The sequence below is a fragment of the Musa acuminata genome, chromosome BXJ1-6, assembly GCF_036884655.1.
Source record: "Musa acuminata AAA Group cultivar baxijiao chromosome BXJ1-6, Cavendish_Baxijiao_AAA, whole genome shotgun sequence".
NCBI lineage: Eukaryota > Viridiplantae > Streptophyta > Magnoliopsida > Zingiberales > Musaceae > Musa > Musa acuminata.
This window is the reverse complement of record NC_088332.1, coordinates 45,181,019-45,205,800: the sequence shown is the minus strand read 5'-3', so window position 1 is coordinate 45,205,800 and position 24,782 is coordinate 45,181,019. Positions and strand designations below refer to the sequence as shown.

General features: G+C 36.4%; 4 protein-coding genes across 5 annotated transcripts; 2 read left to right on the top strand and 2 right to left on the bottom strand.

The window, feature by feature from the left end:
• The first annotated feature begins 210 nt into the window (after positions 1-210).
• LOC135581609 (glycerophosphodiester phosphodiesterase GDPD6-like) lies at positions 211-5,703 on the top strand. 2 transcript variants are annotated; one of them, XM_065189505.1, is made up of 9 exons: positions 211-350; positions 493-585; positions 1,578-1,756; positions 2,445-2,628; positions 3,120-3,194; positions 3,856-3,965; positions 4,190-4,408; positions 4,630-4,785; positions 5,306-5,703. In XM_065189505.1, exons 1-9 carry the CDS (start codon positions 272-274, stop codon positions 5,537-5,539), a joined length of 1,329 nt encoding a protein of 442 aa, XP_065045577.1. In that variant the 5' UTR covers positions 211-271; the 3' UTR covers positions 5,540-5,703. The 2 variants fall into 2 exon arrangements, with proteins under 2 accessions (XP_065045577.1, XP_065045578.1); XM_065189506.1 differs by lacking the exon at positions 493-585 and having other exon boundaries at positions 230-350.
• A 473-nt stretch (positions 5,704-6,176) lies between these two features.
• On the top strand, positions 6,177-8,773 carry LOC135677315 (protein CHLORORESPIRATORY REDUCTION 7, chloroplastic-like). Its single transcript, XM_065189508.1, has 3 exons — positions 6,177-6,351; positions 7,552-7,688; positions 8,446-8,773. The coding sequence occupies exons 1-3, from the start codon at positions 6,291-6,293 to the stop codon at positions 8,716-8,718; spliced, it is 471 nt and encodes a 156-aa protein (XP_065045580.1). The 5' UTR covers positions 6,177-6,290; the 3' UTR covers positions 8,719-8,773.
• LOC135677314 (protein CANDIDATE G-PROTEIN COUPLED RECEPTOR 2-like) lies at positions 8,716-13,542 on the bottom strand. Its single transcript, XM_065189507.1, has 7 exons — positions 12,992-13,542; positions 11,830-12,021; positions 9,764-9,926; positions 9,568-9,670; positions 9,409-9,490; positions 9,214-9,307; positions 8,716-9,022 (listed from the first exon to the last, which is right to left on the bottom strand). Exons 1-6 carry the CDS (start codon positions 13,304-13,306, stop codon positions 9,230-9,232), a joined length of 933 nt encoding a protein of 310 aa, XP_065045579.1. The 5' UTR covers positions 13,307-13,542; the 3' UTR covers positions 8,716-9,022; positions 9,214-9,229.
• A 282-nt stretch (positions 13,543-13,824) lies between these two features.
• Positions 13,825-23,356, bottom strand: LOC135677313 (protein LEO1 homolog). The gene is made up of 11 exons (XM_065189504.1): positions 23,069-23,356; positions 21,221-21,552; positions 20,504-20,615; positions 19,955-20,140; positions 19,179-19,355; positions 18,925-19,056; positions 18,555-18,734; positions 18,173-18,307; positions 17,032-17,145; positions 16,510-16,752; positions 13,825-14,352 (listed from the first exon to the last, which is right to left on the bottom strand). The coding sequence occupies exons 1-11, from the start codon at positions 23,207-23,209 to the stop codon at positions 14,215-14,217; spliced, it is 1,890 nt and encodes a 629-aa protein (XP_065045576.1). The 5' UTR covers positions 23,210-23,356; the 3' UTR covers positions 13,825-14,214.
• Between the last annotated feature and the right edge of the window lie 1,426 nt (positions 23,357-24,782).

The window sequence follows — 24,782 nt, the reverse complement described above, 5'->3', positions numbered from 1 at the left end:
AGATATTTATTGTTCAATTTTTTTATTTTTTTTATTTTATATTTTTAGTTTTATTTTTATTTTTATTAATATAAATTGTATATTAATATTATTTAATCTATTAGCCGCTTTTTTTGTATTTTGGGGGGGTTTTGGTTTATATTTTAGATCGGTTCAATTCAATTAGGGGGGGAAAATCGAAAACAAAAAGGATAAAAGTAAAGAATTTTTTAGGGAATTTGCTCGAGAAGTAACGTATCCTCTCAGCTGCCAGTAGCAATCCAATCTGGGGATGTATCCCCTCACCAAACCTGAATCAACGATCCATCGCCTCACCAGGAAGTCCGTGCGATCGTCGCTTTTGCTTGGAGGTATTATTCCGTGTTCAATCACTGTATTTATTCTAATCGAGTGTGAATTCATCAACGATCCCATTGCCTCCTATTATTCCGCCGAATATTCTTTTTTCGCCCCTATATATTTATCGATTTCATTTCCCCACAATTACTCCAGTGCGGGCTTCGCCCCGGTTGAGGTTAGATTGGGAGAAGAGGCGCGGAGTGGGGGAGAGGGGAGGAAGCGAGGAGGATATCATGGCATCCCTCTGTGAGCTCTCTTTCCCTGCTTCTCTTGCTCTCGTCTCTAATTGAATGGATTCGTTATTTCGACTCGTGTCGTGTGTTTCCTCCCTCCTCGTGCCCTGTGTTTGATGAGATCTCCGCCATCTTTTCTTCGATTGACGATTTGGGGTGGAGTTGTTTCGAAGGATCAAGAAAATTTGCTTTTTTTCATGTTCTCAAGTGGAAAGATCTTTTCTTCATGTCAATAAATGATGGTTGATGTTCAGTATATATGAACCAAACGTCGGCAATGTAGGAGGGTTGTTATTAGGTGATCGTTTGCCATCTTGAGTGACCATGCTATGTATACTTCTGCTCTTGTCATGCATCTGTTTCTTGTTATACTTTTGGTTACTCCAGTGATGATTGTATTTACTAATTCTATTTTGGTCACCTGTGGGCTTTATATTGCTTATTCATTTGCATTTCTTCTGATATATGGACTTAAGATGGTGTGTGAAATGAGTAATTTTGCTATGTTTACTTCTGCTTCTGTCATGCATCTGTGTCGTTCTGTTCTTCATTTAGGTGAGTTACTCGTAAATTTGATCATTTTGAAAATGTTGTTATGGGTCATCACATTTGTTAAGATTTGAAATTTGTGTTGCTTGCTCATTTGCATTGCTAGTGTCAGTCGAACTCCTGAGTCCTATTGCTGACGTCCACTTTCTTCTGCTTTTTTTACAAAGACATGTTGTCGATTTTATCATCCTGAAACAATAAATATCTACTAAGTTCTCAATTTGGACAAGTGCTGGCTTCTGGATCCAAGATGGTGCTCAAACTGAGAGCTTTTTCTATCTATATTTTCTTTTGCTTTTCTCATGCATTCGTGCCTTCTTTTTTGTTTCATAAACATATGTTCCATTTTATGGTATTGGGAAAGTGAAAACTGATGATCATTTCTACTAGTTTCTATTGCCTTGTGATATTTTGACTCAAGATGGTGCTCAACATGTTGCTTTCTTCTTTTGGCAGGGATTGCTTCTTTGCTTCTTTTCTCCTTGTTTAACTTGACTGTCGGGAGGCCAATCTACCCGCTGCCAAGCAAACAAGACAACAAAGTCAAACAGCCCCTGCAGACATCGAGACCATATAACATTGCTCATCGGGGTTCGAATGGAGAGATTCCCGAAGAAACAGCTGCTGCCTATATGGTAACTACAATCCAACTTGAGTTGCAAGATCAGAGGACCATAGAATATTTTCTGTGATCTGTCATTATGATTATTTACTTCATTCTGATTTTCAATTGACAAATGTTCCATGTTTTACTGTATGAGAATTGATTTGCACATTATTTTTTGAGCAATATCTACTTGAGTTTGTGTTCTCTGAGGACCACATGTAATAATATACAGAATAAGAGTTCAGATCAAGCAGGCAAGCAACTGGATTATTTGTCTTATGATCCTGTTTGAAGCATGACAGAATCATTTGAATTTTTGTCATCAATAAAAGTCCACGAATGGATCCTAGCTATGACCTCAGCCATCTGATATCTGCATTTCTGAAATTACTTATTTTGATGTTTGTTCTTCTCACCTACAATCACCAATGACAATCTTGATTTCTAATTTTATTACCTGATGTTGATTATTAGGAAACCTTGTGATAAGGCAACTCTTGATGGTCAAGTAAGCATCAACATAAAAAGAAAGGGCATAGTCTTAGAAAATTTTAAGCTATCTATTTGTTTCAGGAGATGAGTCCTCACAGAAAAAGTATTATTTTGGAACCTTCATGAAGCCCAAAGATGCTATGAAAAGTCAAACTATGTGTAGTGAAGTGATAATGCTTCCTTGATTATTCCAAATCTAAAATAGTATTTGGTTGTTCTTGCAGAGAGCCATCGAAGAAGGTGCTGACTTCATAGAGACTGATATCCTTGCAAGTAAAGATGGCTCGTTAATTTGCTTTCATGATGTAATACTTGATGATGCAACTGATATTGCCAAACATAAGGAGTTTGCCGATCGCAAAAGAACCTATGAAGTTCAAGGGTCTAACATGACTGGGTACTTTGTAGGTATGTGTTCTTACAATTAATTTTTCTATTGGTTTTGTTTGTAGGTATGTGTTCCTACAATTAATTGTTCTATTGGTCTTGTTCCCAAATAGTTTTATCAACACACGTTGGATGGTTTGAAACTTTTTAGACTAATTTTGTTGGCCAACTCTGCAAATCTTAAGATGTCTTGTTACTAAAATGGTCCTAACAATTGGATGACAAATGTAAAATATTTGACTGCTGTAGTTAAATTCTGTTTGGTTGATATTGGAAAACCGAGGATTAAGCAGTCTGTGGTTACAATTGGTGTTAATTCATATCAGATAACCAAGATGTACTGGAGCTCTTAGAAGATAAATTAATTACTTGCTTGTAGGTTCTTTCCGGAAAGCAGCTTCCAGCTGTCTCGAAAGTGATTGTGTGGATCACTGTATCTTTTGATTTCTCGTGTCTTATAAACTGCATCAGCACCGTTGCAACTGACATCATACTGTTTGGCTTCTTTACAGTGGATTTTACACTTGATGAACTTAAATCACTTAGAGTGAAGCAGAGGTATCCATTCCGAGATCAACAGTATAATGGTATGCTTATTTGGGTTTAATTTTGATGAATTTTTCAATGATATGAACATTTAATTTAGTTTGCATTGTTCTTTCTTATAATACTTTTTCCTTTTATTTCAAATTACTTGTTTTATTCATTTAATATCAACGCAATTTTTTTTGTCACTTATCTTTCCTTCATATATATGATAAATAAATTAATGCTTTGGCATGACCTGCCAACAGTTCTCCCCTTAGTTTAGCTGAGTCCCTAGAACAGTTCTTGAGCACAGATGTTTCAGGCTGAAAATATTTCAGTCTTAGGCTTGGACAGTAATCCTGCTGGATTTGGCTTTTGGATACCCATTTTCTACGTGGCTTTTGCCAAGCAAGTAAATAATTTAACATTAACAATGATAGCGTAGGTTTCTGAACCTGATCGGTTGACTTCTTTAGTCTATCGAAACGAGGTACAATGGCCTAAGTGATTGAATTGGATGAAAATTTAACAGGTAGCTGAATGGTTTCATGTATTTATCTTGACTAGACCTTGAAAGTACATCTGGAATAGTCCTGGGAAATTTGCACTTTATAGTTGGAATTTTATAATGTTGACCTTTTGACGATGACTAATAGAAGAATTGGCTTGTTTAACATTACATTGCTACAACACTAATTCTTGTTCCAATCTGTTAATCAGGTAAATTTTCAATTATCACGTTTGAGGAGTTCATTGCCATTGCTCTTGATGCCAACAGAATTGTTGGAATATACCCAGAGATCAAAAATCCAGTTTTCATCAATCAGCATGTGAGTGATCTGTATTTGTCCTGACTCCTGAGAATGTATCTGCATCACCAATAAATCAAATTATAGATTTTTAACGAGAAGTAAAAACATTTCAATGTAAAAAAATTTGGAGAGACAATTTTCCTGTAATGTTTCTTCAAACAACATAGTGACCTCTTAATTATCTTATGTGCTTCTGTCATTAAACTCTTAGGAGGATTTTCATAGCCATTCCATTTTCGCAGGTCAAATGGCCCCATGGGAAGAAATTTGAGGACAAGTTTGTTGGGTTGCTACTGAAGTATGGGTATAAAGGCGCATACATGTCGGAGGATTGGCTGAAGCAACCAGTGTTCATACAGTCTTTTGCTCCAACTTCTTTAATATACATTTCAAACGTGACAGATTCTCCAAAAATATTTTTAATTGATGACTTCACCATGCCAACACAAGACACAAATCAGGTTTGCTTGTGCCCAAACGAGGATATTCTGCTATATTTTTTAATTAAACTAAATTTGGAGTGCTGAATTATGTATCAGTGACCGCATAAATACATTTATGTTGATTGAAGAATATCTTAGCAATGACTTTTATATTTGATTTGACATAATTAGTTTGGTCACTATCTTCTGCAATTTTCTATGGTTCACTACGCATACTAAGTTTTATTTGTTTGTTGCAGTCATATTGGGAAATTACTTCAGATAGTTTTCTTGAATACATCAGAAGCTATGTGGTTGGCATCGGACCATGGAAGGACACAATTGTTCCCCCAGAAAATAACCACTTGACTACACCCTCTGATCTTGTTGATAGAGCACATGCACATAATCTTCAGGTAAGCTGTTTGTGTTCATTCTCGTGCCTCCTCTCTGTTAGTTCCATCTATCATCTGCCTTTAATTGGTTTTCTTTATGTTTCTGCATCCGTATTGTTGGTTGTGCTTTGTTTATGCTGCAGATGCACATAATGAGCTTTGCAATAATCACGTTAGTGATTGTTTTACTTTCTTCAGTTTACGATGATCATTTGTATAGGCAATTTATTGCTTGGAAGTACAACCAAGGTCATAATAAACACCTTGAGAGTTGTATAGTCATAATTTTGTTTGGAAATTTACCTGGGAGATGCTGCTTCCAGTGACTTGTGGTCTGGTCTTGATCTTATTGAGTTCAGTTCCAACCTAACGTATGATACCCAGAACTATGTTCTTTTACATGTTGCCATTGATTACTTGTTTGCTGACAGCTTATCGTTTGCTTTTTGTTCAGCATTTCATGTGCTTAGATGGTTTAGAAGTTTATCCTTGATATCCCCTCGCTGATATTGATTGTTTTACACTTTTTTGTTAATCGCAGGTGCATCCATACACCTACAGGAATGAGAATTCGTTCTTACACTTTGATTTCCATCAAGACCCATATTCCGAGTATGAGTACTGGCTAAACAAAATTGGGGTCGATGGATTATTCACCGACTTCACTGGAAGTCTTCACAAGTATCAGGAGTGGGCAGCTGCATCTGGCACGGATGAGAAGAGCGCATACGGCCTCCTGCACAAGATTGCGCTTATGATCTCCTCTTATGATTGAGAATGAACATTTTTAGCCAGTGTAAAATGTATCCATTGCCAAACGTGCAACGTTGGTGTTTAGTTCTCGACTTTCATTGAAAGATTTATCATGCGAACAATCTATTTGGATCTTGATATGTATGATACGGAGAAACTATGAAGCTTAATATGTTTTTATGTGCATATTTTGATTTATATATGTGGAGATCAAATTTTAAGTATGAGAACCATTACTGATATTAGCGGGAGTCTTGTGCGCTGAATAAATATATATATTTTATGTGGATATCATTATTTATTATATTATTATACATAATTAGTATTAAAATTATTTGTGTGTATGATTGGTTTATGATCGATGGCAAGAAACTAAGAATATCCATCTCTCGGAGTCGTCATTTATGAGAATTTGTTGTGATGTGAAAAATATTAGCATTAAGTTTTTTTATATTTCTATATATATTTTTTAATTAAAAAGGATTAATGTTAATATGGCAGGAAGTGATTGAATTAAATTTAAAAGGGGGCAAATATGACATGTGAAGGATTTTAATATATGTTAATTAAATGATGATATCTTACGATATGTCGTCGTAATATGATAATATGACATTACAACATGATGTCGAATGCGACACATCATCCATTTGACATTATCTTCACGCGAGCTCTCGTTATCCTCCCTCCCGCGCCGGGCTTCATCCGGACCTCTCATTCTTCCACGAAGAAGAATGAATGCTTCGGGGTAGAAGCGGTGGGACTCGCGACGGATGAGAGTTCTAATGGCTTGCAGGATGTATCCTCTCAGGCATGGGTTTCGGACGATTCCTGGTATGCCTTTCTTGGTCTCGAGATTTCTTTCTTTTCTTCCCTTGTGCTGCATATATGAGATGATGGATTAGGAGGAATTAATGCAAGCAGAGAAGAGTTTATTCGGTGAATCGTGAGTGGCGTATGGGTGAAAACATGAACTGTTTCTGCCACTCTGTTGCTACAACTCAGGAGTGAGTTTGGGCCAAGCTGATGATTGTTTAGGTTGGATTCCTTTTGTTAGATCTGTGAGGAGCGAGTATTTAAGATGTGCTGTGCTTCTTCTGTTGGTCGGTCGGAGAGTAAAGGAAATGGAGATGAAGACAGGATGTTTGAGGAAATGATCGAAAGAGCCAAGAAGTCCTGCAAGATCACCCCATATGCAGAGCTGGTGGTACCCAAATCGACCATTACGAAAGCATTCATATTGCTGATTTATACTACTCTAGTCTAGCATCGGTGATCAAAAGAGAGGATGAACTAAATGATGATACGCCATAATAATCTTCATATTTATTTGGTTGGATTTCCATCAAACTATAGAAATTTCAGGTGTTGTTGTGTTTGCAGAAGCCTACACTCGGGTTTCCTTCCAAAGACACAAGTATGTATACTCCCATGTTTGTTTGCTTGAGCCTTCAAACCCTCTCTTTGATGTATGACATCACAGTTGTACCTAGGCAGGCTAGCTAGAGACGGGTATCATGTTGGAGAATACTCCTGGCTTTATTACAACCATTATTTTCTGATCTAATTGGACAATAAATATGTCTATGCTTAGGGTTAGCTCGATGCTGATTTCGACTAGTAGCGGGCAACATGACACTTATATATATATATATATATATATATATATGGATTCGAACCTAAGACCTATCACTTGTGCAACAAGTGCACAAGCACGAACAAAGTTGGATGTCTCTGTCTCAACAGAGGAGACAGACTCGACTCATAGAGTTTTACTTGATGATGGTCATGATTAGAACTTAGAAAAGGGGCAACATCTATGGAAAATTTACTCAAAATGTATGACTTGCCCTCCATCACATAGTTCTAAATTTAATTTCTGGTTTTACAAATAATTGTTGTGAATAATCTCAATGTTGTACGGTGCAATTATGAAATTTAACCAATTTTTTTATACCTGAGAAGCTCTTATAAACTGTGAACCTGATTATTTTAATTGAAAGGGAGAATTCTCATGCGTTGCCTTTTCTGTAGATAATCATCTTTCAAGATTACACAGGCGATCTTCATACAACAGCAGGAAACGGCCGGTCATCATTGGTGGCAATGTTTTTTCTCTGCCTAATTCGGAACCACCAAACAGTCTGATGCATGACAAGCTTCACGTGAAGGTTAGTTTCGACACAAACTTTGCCCGTTGTCTCTCTCTCTCTCTCTCTCTCTCTCTTTGTAGATGTGTATATGCTGTAAAGAAGTGAGCAGAAGTATGAATTTTAAGACTTAGAACTCTCTCTCACGTAACTTTAGTGAGGATACTGATAAGGGATCATTTGATCGGTAGATCATTGATGTGAGCCGTAGGCTCGTGGACGTATCTGTACTATTTTATCTTTTTCAGAGCATGTGAGTTCAAAAGGAGCCTACGAGGATAAGGAAGATCCGATGGACTTATGAGTCCTTGGTTCCCATACTCCTCAACGAAACCATACTCTTCAACCAATGTGAGATTAAATGATCTTATCAGTATTCTCCCCCTCCTAAGGGGAGCTTGGGAGCGAGTTTGCTCGGTCGAGGTGTAGGCCTCGGGCTCTCTTTCTAGTGCCAATCTGATAAGGGATCATTTGGTCGATCGATCATTGGTGTGATCCGTAGGCTCGCGAGGAATTGTCCTCTTTAAGCGATGAGCATACCTGCATGATTATCCTTTTCGGAATATATGAATTTCAAAAAATATCTCTGAACGTAAAAGAGACCCGACGGATTTATGAACTCTTAGTTCATACTCCTCAACCAATATGAAACTAAATAACCTTATCAAATATGAGATCTACCGTTACATATGCTATTATTTTTCTTCATTCCTTTTCCTATGGATTTCGATGTTAGGAAATCCAAATCTTGTATAATCGACTGGGAAATCGTGATCAGGTTTCTGCAGTAAGAAGGAGAAGAGCATATCTACAGTCGGACACTTACGTCCTTTTGGAGCCAGGCAAAAGCGAAGAGTTTGTAACAGAGGAAGAACTCCGGCTGAGGTTGAAGGGTTGGCTGGAGAACTGGCCTGCCAATGCATTGCCACCGGATCTTGCAGAGTTCAACACTGTTGATGATGCTGTTTCTCACCTCGTCAGGTCTGTATGCGAGCTAGAGATCGATGGCCAGCTTGGCTCCATACAGTGGTACCAAGTGCAACTAGAATGAGGGGCATGCAACAAATACCACCATATAATTAATTAATTATATGACTTGTTTGATATGTCCTCTTGCAGTAATAATCATGATTTACATTATACCGATATAACGATCAATTATCGATACAATACATATCTACCGAGTTATACTGATACAAGATACATTGATATCGATCCTTTGTCAAACCGAAACATACCGCTCATACAACTCACTTTTCTTCTTTAACCTTAATTTTGCCACCAGCTGTTCCTCTTTGATATCATGTTACAGAAAAAACGACATGCATCGAGCAAAGTGACACAGAATAGTAGACCTGTCATCACCACATAAATAATATTATATTCCAAGCTGCAACTTGTCCTAGAAGATCAAAAAGGAGCAAAAGAACAAAGACATGTACTGAAATATCAAATATGTAATAAGACTCATATAGTTGCTGAATTTGTATTTTTAAACACAATTGCGATGCACTTATTTACAAAGGTGACAGAATGATGATATAACCTATCCGACTGACATACTAATCCCAATCGTCATCGAAGAAACCAGCATCTTTCATCTCGGAATAGTACACGTTCTCTAAGCGCAAATCTTCTTCCTGTACACAAATTCATACAGCAAGTCGTTGTAGAATATCAAACTTAAAAAAATACACTAGCCAAACCAGAGAAATTTTGGCAAGGGAACAGGGAAGCAGACCTGCAAAAAATCTGCCAGGAAGATCACATAGAGAAGTGGAAGATAGAGAGAGTGGTAGCATATGGTTATAAGATTGGACAACCTGCAACAAGAAGCAGGATTAGCTTTTGGCAGCAAAACCTCTAACATCTGTAGGATCGAAAAGACTATAATTGATACCAGATCCCGAATCCAGCTCCATTTCCCGCAAGCAGACAACCAAACAGGGACATTGTATTTAATAACAGCATAACACAAACATAATTGTAGAATGCTGGTCTTGCTGCTAACAGGAAAGACAAAAATTAAAAGATTCCAAGAGAACAACATACAACACAACGTTTAAACATAATAGTCGCACCAAAATGAGGATCACCTGGCAACCTCTCTCTCCACTTTGAGTGGTGCATGAAGAAAATGGAGCCATAGACTGCAGTAAGCAACAACTTGTGGACAATCCACAAACCCCATCTTGCTTGATGTGCTGTTTCATTGTTGTCTGCAAATAATGGAACCCCGAAACCAAATATATAGATTGCCTGAAAAAGAAAATGAAACTTCATGTTAGCTATTTTATTGCTAGAGCCACAATAACAGTCTATCCACAACAAAAAACAAAATACCTATCGAAGATGCATGCACAAGAACACATGCATATATAAAGTACTCATGAAATACATATTTTTATAAGCACAAGTGCAGAACATACATAAACATATGTAAATGTTACATATGAAATACACATTCATACGCAAAGTAGTCAATCGTAGAAGCATTAATGCATGTGCTGAACCATATATGCTTTACATACATACAAGAAAAACATCAACAAAAAAATACACTACATACACATGTACATATATAGGCTGTGCACACAAAATCAAATAAGTGGTGAAGCTGGGAATATAAAAAAGAAGCATCAGATGCAATAATCTGCCTAGATATAACAATGATCTACCTAGATAGAGGAAGGGGGAGGAGCTGGGAGAAGTATACCATCACCATCAACATATTCCTAGACATATTAAATACATTAACTTTGTTATGATCATTAAGAATCTCCTTGATGTTCTATGCACAAGTTTGAAGTAACTTTGTGAATGTAATGTGTTCTGTTGAGCATGGAATATCTAATTGTACAAAGTGCATCTTCATTTCATATATAAGATTACAGCAGCATATTGAAAACACATTTGATAATTGCTATTTCCTACTGAGTCATGTTCTACTGTTTAAGATTTCCCTCGTTGGCATATCCATAGTGTATTTTGATTGTCTTATGTCTGTATTTGTTCTTCGTAATTTATTTTTAACCGTATCTCGTTCCATTCAGTTTATCTTATTTCTACCATTCATACTTCTTTCATCTCTCTCACAACTACTACTATAATCAGCATTTCTTATAGTGTTACCTAGGGGTGTTCAAACTGGTTCGAACCGAATCGTTAAGAGCCAAACTGAACCGAACCATTTTTTTTTATTAGGTTTGGTTACAGTAAGATAATGTGAACCAGAATTGATCGGGATCTACCTAACTGAACTAATTCAAAACCGATTAATCCGGTTCGGCTAATCAATTTATAATTTCAAGTAATTTAAAAAAAATATATATTTTTTCGAATGAACTGGTTCAATTCAATTGAACCAAACCGGAATCTGAGTCAAATTGGGCAACACTACAATATTTGTGAAATTGAGCTCACGTTATTTGTAAAATTGGGCATTTGGGTCGGTTTGATTAATCAGTTTGAACCAATTAAGGGCTTAGGGTAGTGAACTCAACCGGATTGATATCTTTTACTCGAACCGATTAATTGAGCCAAAAAAGGGTACCCCCAAACCAAAACTGTTATAGCCTTCAAAACCGAACCATTGGTGAACCGGTTCACTGATTTTGAACCGGTTAGGTTTAGCTTTGGTTTCAGTTTGGTTCGATTTCCCTGTTCAATTTGAACACCCCTAGACTGTTACCAGTGATAGATAGTGTTTTCTCTCTTTACTGTTGTGAATCACGCTCAGCAACCTCTGCTGTTCAGATATGATCTAGCCTCCCCTTGGGCATATTCACCCGGCATCCTCATAAATACCATTGTTAGTCGGTTAATGGTGCTCCTCTCCTAATTGTCATAAGATTAAAAACCTCTCTTCCGATCATACAACTAGGGATGTTCTTGAATTCTGACATATTGTATGTCAATTTACTCACAGTAATGGCTATTTTATCTATTATGGGTCTCTTCACTAAAACTATCACAATTCACATACCATGACTTTAAGTTCCTCTCAATTCACATTCTCATAAACAAGACAAAGTAACTTTTACCAATCACATACCAACAAGGATGGCCATTAACAGAAGCAGAATAAAGGAACTGGAGAAGCAACTCTGTCTAAAACATTAATTGCTAAAGTAATTAACAAACGTTTAGCATCATTAGTTACCTTCAATAATGTATCAGCAGCAACAATTACTGCAGATATTACAAATGTACGTGTTAAAACGTCCAATCCACCTGCATGATTTCCTTGAAGTAGAAAGGCCAACAAGCTAACTTCTAAAAATAACATCCCAGATTCTGTGAACAATGACAACATATTCCAAGATAATTCTTTCTCAGGCGAACATTGCCATGCCTGCATCCAAATAAACAGGTGAGAGAACATTGAGATAGACTCACATTACTTGATTGGCTTGCTATGAGTAAGGGTTCAAAAATCATAAATCACTGCATTAATCAGCTTCCTGCAAGTAATTTCCCTTTAAACATACTAAACATGTAATGGTTCCAAACATTTAATGTACTTCTACAGCACATGGTTTCACACCTTGCTTTTAGTTTTACTTGTTTCCCAATAAATAATAGGGACATTTGTTGTCCCACAATGATTCCTAATGTCCATTTACAGCAGTGACTATTGTTATAGTTCATGATCAGCATCTATCTGTCATCAGAATTGGTAATCTATGATATTAATTTCCATTAGAAGTTTGCTTGCATGCCAATGTTTGACAAAACCCAGAAACCAGCAACTATCCTCCATTTTACTCCTTATGCATGCAAAATTGTGAATAAGCAAAACAAGATTGCAGTAAGCAAGAAGTTTTTACAGGCCCAACGCCGAAGTCCCTGCCTTTGATGAACCTATGACACTATAGAATCATGTGAGTGATATGATTCAAGTTATTTATCAGGGAATAGATAGTAATCTATCTAATATTCAATACAAATAAAAACTAATTACAAACTTCATAAGAATCAACGTACGCAGAAGGGTACCAGGAAACAAACAATAGTTGATACTAAGCTATGATATTCTCCAGATTGTAGGTTGAGTTGTCATCAATGGATAAAAGTGGTGTCTCCTGCATTTTTTTACCTGATATTGAAACATGTTGAGGACAACACCCACCTAAGTTTGAGTACATCGAACACATGCACTAGGGTAACTTGTAATAGCCAATCTTCTATGAGTGCATGCGAGACCCAAAGAGCAATTACTGAACCATCAATATTCATAAACAATTGAAACAAGTTTTTACCACAGGCGACTCAATTACCACTTAAAATATCCGGAGAACTAAAGAAGAGCTAAAATGCCGTACCTGGACAAGGCACCATAGAAGATTGAGAACGCTGATGAGCCAGAGGAGGGCGTAATAGGCAATCATGACATAAGAGTAGCCATTCGTGAGCTTGGCGAAGCTCTTCCGCGCCAGAGACGCGAGGTAGGCGACAAAGATCACCGAGGGGACGATCAATGCGAGATTGTACAGGAGCCCATGGCAACCCACGAGCCACGACGGGGAGACCGACGCGCTCCCGTCTGCGGGTCCCGGAAGCACAACCGTCTCCGCTTCCGTCCCCGCCGGCGCGGCCGCGAGGGAGACCGCGGTGAGGAGGTCCTCTAACGGTCTCATCTCAGCGGATCCGAGGCAGAGATCATCGGCGCCGAGGACTACCCTCGAACCCAACCCGATCCAAGTCGAGATGGGAGCACAACGAAACGGGAGAATTGGGAGCTCGAAGGGGGAATTCCCGAAACCCTAATTCCGCTTTCCTCTGCGAACCGATGACCTTTATGCACTCTCGATGAACGCAGAAGGGTCGATCACGAAGAGCTGAAACTTCTTACACGGCCAAGTCACGCCGGTCCCGCCTACCCGGATGGCTATTTCTTGGTGACATGAAGAGTGAAACAAGCGGGACCCGCATAAAACCCATAGATTTGCTATTCTTGCCAATGACAAAGCAGGTACACTCGCAGGGCAAATCACGCAGGTGCAGAAAACGCACGACACGTTGACCTATTGGTTTAGGCCGGTTCGCTCACCCATGTTAATTGCCGACCGGTTCGCGCGTTAAGCCGACCGGTACCCTACACCGATGGGCCGACACTTCCATTATATACACATATAAATATCAATACCATGCAGAATTCAGCTAAGAAAAAGAAATTGTGATAGTTTGAACACGATGTATATGTTGACAATAGGGAATGTTCTAACTGCAACAAGAAAAGAAAGAACCTGCATCAATTTGTCTCCAAGAATTCCTGCCATTGAAACGTGACAAGAATAATGCATTAGGTAGTATCAGAAATGAACTCAAAAGTCTTACAAGCATCATATACTGGAAAAATATGCAAGTTTGTGAAGATTCTTTTGTGTGTCAGTGTAGATACTGTAAGTGGTAAAGCTGCCTCCATGCAATCTCTCTTCTGAGCCAAAATCATCCTGGCGCAACTTTGTCGCATGAATGTGCACTTATGCTAGCATGTCTTTTTCCTAGGAAAAAGATCCGAGAGGCACCACCAGTCACAGAAAGGTTAGTCTTCGTCGCTATCAAACACAACTGCCTTTCTCCGATGAACTGTTGTCTTTCTGGGAGGAGATTCCTCGTCAGAGTCGATCTCCTTGCGTTTCAGAGAGCTGCTTCCGGTTTCCTTCGTCTTGCCCCTTGGCTCCTAAAGCAGGTAAAGAGACCAGCATAAGTTTCAGAATATAGGAAACAGCAGATAGTATCAGTCAATTAAAACTGGACAATATCTAAGTTTATTCAAACTTAGATATAGTCCAGTTTTACTTGTTCAGAGGAAGTACATCTCTGCACCACTTAGCCATATCGTCATCTCAGGCACCAGTCCGACATCTCAATTCAAGTTCGCTTAAACTAGGTTATGGCATCACAAAGTTAAATCAACACAAATATTTCTAAACCGTACAATGAAAACTCAATCCTGGACAAAGTTTTGTGCCTCTAACTACAAGGTGTCAAAATACCGAAGCACTTTGTGAATGTAAATCAAACCAGTTCTCATGCAAAAACCAGTCCAACTATTATTTTGTGCAAATAGCAACAGCAGTTATTAAGAATACAGTTCACAAATCTGGTTTGCAATCGGCTAGGGGTGATATGCTCAGAATTGGTAGGAAGGGTTCCATAATGATCTGTTGAGATAATAATCTAGAGAACCAAATGTTATAAAAATCAGGAATAACAAACATAGGTCATGCAATATATAATTTGGGAAAATAAAAATATACCAAAAATTCTTTTACCTTCATATTGAATAAGATATCTAACTTTCAAAAAAAATGAAAACAGAATATAAAATATATAAAATTATATATAAGTTACAATGAAAAATAGCAAAGAATAATTTATCAAAATATAACTATGATATATTTAGTACAAAATATTTATTTAAATATATTACACAAAGATGTAATAAAGAACTAGTACACTGTGCACATATGCCATTAAGGAGATGCAAAACTTATCCACATGTAGCTTTTAGGATAGTAATGGCCCTAAATGTGACCCCAGTGCCCTTGGAACTAAAATGTGGATGATGTATAATGTAAAGGCAAACAAAAAAATTTACAAGAATGACCATGAATTTTGGATCAATAAAAAATTTTCATGGCATCTCCCTTCTATTTGATGGCATCCCTTTTTCCTTCACAGGTCTAGGTAACTTTTTTCCTCTCCTTATCCCTCTGACCTTCCCGGCAATGGAACCATGATAACAGTAATCTTCCCTCTTTTCCTTCCCATACTCTTGCTCCTCTTCCCCTCTTCCTTTTCTTATTTCAAGGCTATCAAATTGGCCAGAATGGACCACAATCAACCACTTCCAATTGAATTCAATCTATTCGAGCTGATTCTGACTGATATATACCAATCTAGCCTTGGCTGATATCTATAGGGATTTGGTGCATGCATTAAAAACTACCAATATTGCAAACTTGGGAAGAAGCTCATGTGTCTTGAGTCAACTTTATTTGTTTTCTTTATCAAATTTTAAGAGCTAAATCAATGTCAACACAATTTTTTTTAATTGAACTTCAAAGATCCACCCAAGATACTAGTTAAAAGTTAAAACCATATCATCCTCACAACTAGAATTTTTTCAGTTAATCTACTTGTCCTGATCTACCACTTCCCCTTTTTTCTTTCTGCAAAGGGTAAATGGTGAAGGCTGGATTCAAGCTCAGGATCTTGCAATAAACTACCAAGGTCTTTACCAGCTAAGCTAACTGACACCTTCTGATCTACCACTTCTTTAATAGAATAAACTTAACAAATAAATAAAAGCCAACAACTCATTGTTTTGCTAGGAAATTTGTGGCATTTTAAAAAGAGCATCAAACAGACTTGCCAATGTAAGCTCCACATCTTTTAAGAAAACTTATGTGATATACATACACAACTTTAATTTCTTAGCTGTCGCATCTGATAAGACTTTTCCAGTTATCAACTATTCTAATGACATTTGACCTGATCCCGATCCCACACCAATCTTGTTCTAAGAGTCATCATCTCTAAACAATCACTTTTAGTTTATTATGACTTTGCACAGAGAAAATATCATGTTTTTTATTAGCTTATTTATATTCTAGAAGCGATCATCATTACAAGACTATAAGCATGCAAATTTGATATATTTAATGGTGTGATCAAGCAATTAAAAATTTTCAATTGAATTGAGTTACCAGCTAACAAGCAACCACGTCCATCCTTTGTGAGTATTGATTGTTATAAAAACAGAAAGTTTCTTCATATTCTTCCAACAGAGAGATTGAGAGATTGCTATATAATTTATTCAGATATATCTTACCTCATCTTCATCTCCTTCCGATGGAGAGACTGCATCAGCAGCTTCTTCATCTGCCTCTTCTTCATATTCATCTTCGTGGTCTGGCTCATCTCTTGCATGCGGTGGAGACCGATCAACCTCCGCACCATCACTTTCATATTCAGATTCCTCCCTTTCACTCTCTGAATATTCATCAAGCGGGCGCCTTGATTGACGAGCAGCAGACACTGATGGCTTTCGTTGGGCATTCATATGTACATTTGACTGATGAACAATATATTTTGTTGGAAACATCAGGATAAAGAGAAACAAAATGATAAATATACTTAACCATAAAATCATTACTGGATTCATGGTTTAAAGAAAACAATTGGACCCAGTTCCAATAATCCACCAAACAACAACACCAACTGGTATCAACTTCATTTCAGTGACATTGGGAGATACAGCTTGGGATACCACTTGGTATCTCTGTGCGGTACAAGTTCAACATGTTGTCAATACTAGTATTGAACCAGATTTTGAAACTTTGATTGGACTAACCTTCTTAGCGTTGATTATGCGTCTCTCAGCCCTTGCTTCTGCCTCCAAATCTTCCTCAAAATGACTATGAGCCGAAGTCCGATGAGAACTGTAATAGTCATCTGCCTCATCTTCCTGCAGTCAAGAAATGTTAAGCATAAAACTACTGTTTATTGCAGTAAATGATAACACGTAATCAAGATTCAACCAACCAAATTGTATATAAACCATGAAACAAATGACTGCTAACATAACTAAGAACCAATTTGTTATCACTTTCGCTTTTGATGTTTCAAAATTGAGAAGAAAAGCTGTAACCAATTCATTTTAGTTTCCCATACTTACAAATTTAGTGGCATGTCACCAGCTAGAAGATTGAAAGATCAAAGTCATCATGTCAGGATCATTGGTCAGTCATAAAGGCCCAAAGGAGCCAGACTTGTTCCCAAAGATGGGTAAGAGTTGCTACTTTTGGAAATTATAAAGTACATAAGTAATTGTAAAGTACAAAAATAGAAATGAAGATATTTGTAAACAATTTCTCCAATGGTTCTCAAATTCAACATTTTCTTACTTCTATTAAAAGAAGTAAATATCAAATAACACCAAAAACTGACCCCAAGTGATTCATAATTTACCAAAGCCAATGAGCAAAACCATGACAAATCCATAACCACCTAATATCTATCTAGCAACACCAGCAAAGGCCACAACACAAGCTCCGAGAGCAAAAGACAAGCGCACACAAGCAGCAACTACTGATGAATCGTAGATCCATGTCTAACATGACAAAAAGCTTCAATAAATAGACACCAGCTTAAAAATCAAAGATAACACAGCACATTTACCAACTAAACAATCAAGAGATAATGCATTTTATTCAACAATCCTCACAAAACAGTGTCTAGGTACAAATCCTTTCGAGGTTCGAGCATTTGAAAATTGAGAAGGAATTAATTATTGAAGCAGAACTTATAACAAGATAGTATATCAATAATATAATCAAGCAAATGAAACAAAATAACCAACTCGCCTAATTAGGAAATACTTTTGCAAAAGCACCTTCAATATAACTTCCAATAGTGTTGTTAATGTTGATGTGTTGTCATATATAAATTGGCTTTCCAAGTAAGCTAAATAATTTTTGTAATGGAACACAGACCTCATCAAGTGCATCCTCCAAAAACCCTGGAGAAAGTTGCTGCCGCCCTCTATGGACGGGTTGTGCATACTTGCGGTTCACTTTTTCCCTTTTCCTGTGAAGAAGTTCATTGGCTCTAATAGTTTGGCCTTCAACCTGCAATTATTTTATTTATCATAATGGGATCACAAGTCTAGGAGGAGGGCAAAAGAAGATAAGATATATCCAGCTGTAAATTGTGCATTAGTTATTAATGTAACTAATCAAGTCATTCTAAGAGTACTTTTACATACTAGAAGGTAACAGCTTCAGTTCATCTACTCAGGATCAGTTAAAAGCAATATAAGTATAAAAAAGATTAATTTTATTAACAAATAAAATATATGGATGCTGAGTTCTTTACCCGTTCTTTTTGTTCCTTTTCTTTCTCTGGATCGATCTCTGTAATACAGTTCTTCACCTTATAAACCTTCTTATGACGTGAATCAACAAGAGCAGTCAACAAACGATGGGACTTTGAAGATAATGAAGATGGCATAAACTTCATCTTTTGTAAAAGCCTCCCTTGAGATTGCAGAATTCCCTGCATTACTCATATATGATTTAACTAGCTTAAAGATTTGTTGTTAAGAATTGAAAAAAATAAAAACCTAAATCATAGGTGCATATGAAATGACCCTAAACTGGTCTAGCAATCACTAAAACCAGTATTGGACCAGTATTTAGATCTTAATGAGAAGCTTAATACAAACAACTATCTGCAGATTCTACACCTTTCCATGCCTAAGAAATAGGTGGCTCTGGTCCTGATGTGCATCATGCACCGATATATCAAGAACCTCATTCCCAATTAATAATTGTAGGCTTCCATCATTCCATCTCACAAACCGTGCATTGCTTTCATACTGCAATACAAAATTCATTACTTATAGTATACCCAGTTAATTTCATACTGAAAAGTTAAAAGGCAATGATTAAGAGTTTTCCAGATTTGATATTATGGATTAGGACTAAAATCATTACTTACAGAGACTGTGCCATCACGATTCTTGACTCTTCTCCAGCGCACAATATTGTCCTCTAGGCGAATCCGCTTCTTTGCACCAGATTCATCTGTCACATAAACATCTTCTTCTACATATGCCTTAGGATCAAAGGGTTTTGGTTCAATACCCATGATGTTAGAGACTTTAATAGCGTTCATCTGAAAAGAAAAGTATTACCTTAGAAAAGACATGAGGTTAATGCAAAAAGATTTACAAAACTAGAGAAGTGTACACAAACCGGTCATGCACAATTGGCATAACAACAAAAATATTTTTTATTTAGATAAATACATGTGGCTCTATTAAAGAAAGACATACTAGTAACTTCCGTTTAGCCAACAACTCCATAAGGTAAGATAAGTTACTGGCTTTAACTGTCGATTTCTTAAGAAGTGTATAAGTTGACAATGCAGGGCTGTGAAGACAATACATCAACAAGTGTTATTTTTGCGAAGAATAAAGTGAAATAGTTCTCACGAATTAACATAGACAATGAGACAAGCAAAGTTCCATAAATGACACGGCTAATGAGTAAATTACAGAGATGCTTTTTGACCACAAACTCTAGTACAGACACAGGAACAAGAGACTAAAGGTCTGAGTAAGTACAGAAGGATCGATCATAATCAATTTAGTTAACCAGTATTTTTTTCCCCTGTATTCCAGAGCTATTGCATATAATATGCTGTACAATCTTAGGAGGCATTTAGCAAAAATTGAAACCAATATTCTGAAAAAATGGGAAGAAGGAACTCACCTTATCAGGTCGCCCTGGTGGTTCTTGTGATGAAAACTCCAAATCCAGTGGTGGGCCAACTGGTTTATCTTTAGGTTTCTCTTCAAAATTATCATCCTCTGAAGCATACTGCATATCATCATCAGGGACTACATCTTCTGGTCTTATCTCTCTCTCATAGTTTGTTTCTTCCTCCATAGGAGATCTCTGGCACAAAGAAAAACGAAAAATCTGTATACATATGGAATCTCTTTGACAATAAAGAACAAAAATAAACCAAAACAAGTAACTATATATTTTAAAAAATTTCATGTGAAGCAGCTCATGCACCAAAATAGATGTACATGCATTAGCTTCCATAAAGACGTACAATCATTCACGGATATTTGATAAGATGTAATATGAAGAACATAAAAATTACATATATAATTACATTAAAACACAGAAATCTTAACAATGTACTAGGGGACTCTAGAAAACCAATTTCAATCAATCAAATATGACAACATCAAAAAAAGCATTTTCTTTTTCAGAATAAAAAGCAAATAGCAATGAGTTTAGCAGTCACACATGTAATTCTTGCTCAATTTCATCTCGACCACCATATTCAGCTGGTTCATCCTCATCAGAATCGCCAAATACATTACGAACAACTTCATGGTCCTTTTGCTCACTCATTAACCTGCCATAGGTCCACAAGAAATTATTAGCACAAGCAAAAGAAAAGTTGAAAACAGGGTGATGCATAGAAAACAAGCTAATCAACACTAAAGAACAAAAGTAAACTGGAATAGAGCACATGATGTATAAACAAGTATGATTTCCCCTTCTACTGCAAAATTGAATACAATCGTGAGACTCTTTCCTTGTAATTCAACTGTAACACCTCGAAGCGGAGGCCCCGAGCAACAGTTAGCACTAGTTCCTGTGAGATCAGGCACATAGGATCCACTTTAGATACTTGGCTCAGAAACCTACCAAGTGATTGCCTTAAATGTCAAGCAACAAAGCATTCAGAATGAACTAAAAAAAGTCATAGTTACCCTTCAGATATTATCAAATCTTGTTTGCCAAGTCATGCATTCAACAAAATCAAGTTAAAAACTAGAAATAAACATGTACTTCAGAAATCTGGTGGAGATTTTTGTTCAAACAGAATTATAAAAATAGGAGTTACTTCAACAAGCGTGTCATTTGTTGACTAAGAACTTGGATATAGTCATAGAAGTGAAAAACCATAAGCACATCTAATTGAGTGGACAAACATGTGACTCATTGACATTTCACCTGGGTTGCCTGTGTTGATCAGAGTCCATCTCTTCATCTTCACGATCACCTTCAGACTCACTGGCCACCACTTCTCTTCTCCTGCTAGTCACTACCCTTTGTCCATAGCCTTCCTCTTCACTTTCAGCATCTTTTGGTTCACTTTCCATCTTCGGGTCACTGACTTCTCTTTCTGGAGAACTCTGAACCCTTTCCCCCTCACTCTCTCCCTGCTCAAGATCAACATTATATGCTTCAGCTTCACTTTCAACTTCAACCTCCTCTTGCCCCTCAATTTCACCTTCACCTTCACCTTCACCATCATCATCCTCAGCCTCACCTTCCCCTTCATCCTAAAATGAAGAAAGAAGAAGTTTATGAGAAAATTCTTGATTTACCCAGCAAGATTCTTAAGTAAAAAAATTAACTATAACGGTAAACAAAACAAAGGTCATAAAATGACATCACTGTATAACAGCTTCAATTTGGTTGCAATTATGATACCTAAAACTCAATCCAGGTCCAATGGTTGATTAGTAAAGTCTGCAGAGCGTACAGCACACTACATTATGGTTATCTCAACAAGATGTTTGCCGGACACACCCTTGAATAATTACCATCTGAGGCCACTGCTTAATTTTTATATGGTCATCATCTTAAGCTACCGTGCACCTTTTACTAATATATAGTTCAACAAAGAAGACATGCTAGTATGCTACATAAAGAAAGCTGAGTGTATATTTCCATTTATTCCACAAAGAGGTACATATCAGAGGGTCATGAACTGTCCATGAATGTCATGTATGCTACCACATTTATTTCCATGAATAGAGAATTTGCAAGTAACTGTCCATGAATGTCATGTATGCTACCACATTAGCATAAATTCTTTTATGCAGACACAGATAAGCATAGGTACATAAAATAGACAGCAGATTTTGTTTAACCATAAAAACACAAATTCTTATGCATACTTGTGCAAGTCATACTTAGACCTGAAACATGGATAATTTAAACAAATTGTGGCATCCATAATGGACAGAGTATACATGGGATACTTCCCGGACATGACATATTGGATGATATCTCAAAGTATCCATCTCTATTTTAATATCTATGAGAATGATTAAATACTTGGTTATTAAAGAGAAATGGATATTTCGAGAAAGCATCCAATACACCATGTGTAGAGCAAACAAAAGAGCAAGTAGTCATTATTAATAGCTAGCACTGACATTCTTTTTTATCAAATTTTGATTCTTGATATCAAGTGACTGTTTAATCATAAAGAAAAGTTCCACCGTACGAAGACATTCACCCAATTGTTCTTTATATCTTCTTTCAAAACCAAAAGAATCCAGAATAAAATAGAAGATATCAATCTTACAAAGACCATACATTTTTTTTATCAATTTTTAATTCTTGATATCAAGTCGCTGTTTAATCATAAAGAAAAGTTCCATCGTACAAAGACATTCACCCAATTGTTCTTTATATCTTCTTTCAAAACCAAAAGAATCCAGAATAAAATAGAAGATATCAATCTTATAAAGACCATAGAAACCATCACTTTATCAATATGTCAGAAACAAATTTCTTCAACAATCCAACATGTCAGAAACAAATATCAGAAATATCACCTCGCATTAATAGCCGTAATTCCTTTACCACGACAAAGAAGATCAAGAAGACACCTTTGACGATTATACATCGGGTTCACACTCTAAATTCTGACAAAAAATTATGCCAGCATGAACTCCGAAACAACAACAAATAGGGCAACGCAAAAGAGTCGAAGAATATAACCCGATTTAATAGAAACATCCAGCTCCTTGTTCTTTTGGGGGGTTAATTGATATAGAGTGATACCGATTGGTAATCAGAATGGTTGGCGGCGGCGACGGCGTGGTGGTGGTGCTCGGAGTCGACCTCCTCCTCTTCCTCCTCCTCCTCCTCCGACTGATCGCCGAAGAGGTTCTGCATCATCTGGTTCCTCGTCTCGTCCACCATCTCTCTCCCCTCCGAATCACCACTCCTTTGTTCCCTCTCAATCTGCCCTTGGCCGATCGATCGATCGATCCTCCTGACTCCCGTTCGTTCTTCGAAGCAGCGATGCGAATTCGCTCGTGCGTCTCTCTCTTCACCCTTCTCGTGGGTCGCTTTTTGCTTCCGTCACGCGTTAGATTTACGCGTTCGCGTCTCACGTGATCGTATGGTACCATTGTTAGCCTCTGGATATCGAACTCCGTAACATACGACGTATGTTTTTCACGTAATGGATTATTATTATTATTATTATTGCACGTAATGGATTGTTAATCTCCATATATTTTGTGCCAAAATAAAACCCTAATTTTGAGCAGGCAAAATTTTAGATATGTTATTATCTTCATTTATTCACAGTTTGTATAGCAACATTATAACTCAAATCGACACTAAAATTCCTTTCCAAAAACTTTAAGAAACATGAAGAGTTAAATATCATTATCTTTTACCAAACCAAATAAGAATCTTTCGATTCATTTCGCTCTCACGCTTAATTATTTATTTTATTTATGATATAAATATTTTTTTAATATATATTTTTTCATATAATGAATCTGTTTTCATTTAGCTCTTATCTGTTTGTATTCAAAGATATCAAAACTGATAAATACCATGTTGACTAGATTAGACATGAATATAGAATTATCAACAAAATTGTTTCCTTAATTATAGATTAATTTTATTGATCTTTCCTTTATCATTTTTATTTTTATAAATCTATATTTTTCTATTTTAAAAAAATATTAAGAATAATAATGCTGATATTTTGCTTTGTTGAATTCATCGAGTCCAATAATGACTCTATTTTAATAGTATAGATAGGTCGTCATTTCGATATTAGATTAAAAAAAAGGATAATATGCTAATTTTCTAATAAATGATTTAATTTTATTTTTCGATGAAAGTATTGTATATCAAATATAAGAAATTACCTATTATTTTTAAAATAAATGTATAAAGAGTACCATGTTTTACTTGGACTTTAAACAATTAAGCCTTAACCCTATTAATGGTCTCACATTATTGGTTGATAGAGAATGAAAGTATATTTATCATAAGTCACAAAATGCTATGGTTCTAACATATGAGATTCTTATTCCATTTGTAAAGAAGTAATTTACACCTTTTCCATGCTACTACTACAATATAAAGAAAGGGCTTAAAGAAATACACACTCCATTTGCTAGAGAAACCAATACACCAAGTATTATACCATGATTTCATCAATACACCAAGCTTGATACTAAGATTTCATAAAACATCCAACACTACACTTAGATTTATTACTAAAATAAAGAATAAATCTCATTTTTTTTATTAATCTCATTTCCACTTTATTTAATGACAATAGAGAAAAAAATAGTAATTGAATTTGTTTGAAATTGTTTATTTTTTGAAATTTTCAAGAAGTTTTCAATAAGATAAGAAAACATATTTTTCAATAATATAATAAGCAAAGGTAATTTTATGTTCAAGTTAATAAAATAAGAAAGAAAGAAAGCATGTAAGGTATATTTTTCTATTTATTTTACTTATA

Excerpts from the sequence above, each read along its gene's own strand:
- LOC135677315 (XM_065189508.1), top strand. The coding sequence starts at position 6,291 with ATGAGAGTTCTAATGGCTTGCAGGATGTATCCTCTCAGGCATGGGTTT. Across the intron at positions 6,352-7,551 it reads TGGGTTTCGGACGATTCCTG|ATAATCATCTTTCAAGATTA; the intron begins GTATGCCTTTCT and ends CCTTTTCTGTAG. Across the intron at positions 7,689-8,445 it reads ATGACAAGCTTCACGTGAAG|GTTTCTGCAGTAAGAAGGAG; the intron begins GTTAGTTTCGAC and ends AATCGTGATCAG.
- LOC135677313 (XM_065189504.1), bottom strand. The coding sequence starts at position 23,209 with ATGGTGGACGAGACGAGGAACCAGATGATGCAGAACCTCTTCGGCGAT. Across the intron at positions 20,141-20,503 it reads AAATTGAGCAAGAATTACAT|AGATCTCCTATGGAGGAAGA; the intron begins GTGTGACTGCTA and ends TCTTTGTGCCAG. Across the intron at positions 18,308-18,554 it reads AAAAGGAACAAAAAGAACGG|GTTGAAGGCCAAACTATTAG; the intron begins GTAAAGAACTCA and ends AAATAATTGCAG.
- LOC135581609 (XM_065189505.1), top strand. The coding sequence starts at position 272 with ATGTATCCCCTCACCAAACCTGAATCAACGATCCATCGCCTCACCAGG. Across the intron at positions 586-1,577 it reads GGATATCATGGCATCCCTCT|GGATTGCTTCTTTGCTTCTT; the intron begins GTGAGCTCTCTT and ends TTCTTTTGGCAG. Across the intron at positions 3,195-3,855 it reads CCGAGATCAACAGTATAATG|GTAAATTTTCAATTATCACG; the intron begins GTATGCTTATTT and ends TCTGTTAATCAG.
- LOC135677314 (XM_065189507.1), bottom strand. The coding sequence starts at position 13,306 with ATGAGACCGTTAGAGGACCTCCTCACCGCGGTCTCCCTCGCGGCCGCG. Across the intron at positions 9,671-9,763 it reads GTGGAGAGAGAGGTTGCCAG|CAAGACCAGCATTCTACAAT; the intron begins GTGATCCTCATT and ends TCCTGTTAGCAG. Across the intron at positions 9,308-9,408 it reads TCCTGGCAGATTTTTTGCAG|GAAGAAGATTTGCGCTTAGA; the intron begins GTCTGCTTCCCT and ends ATTTGTGTACAG.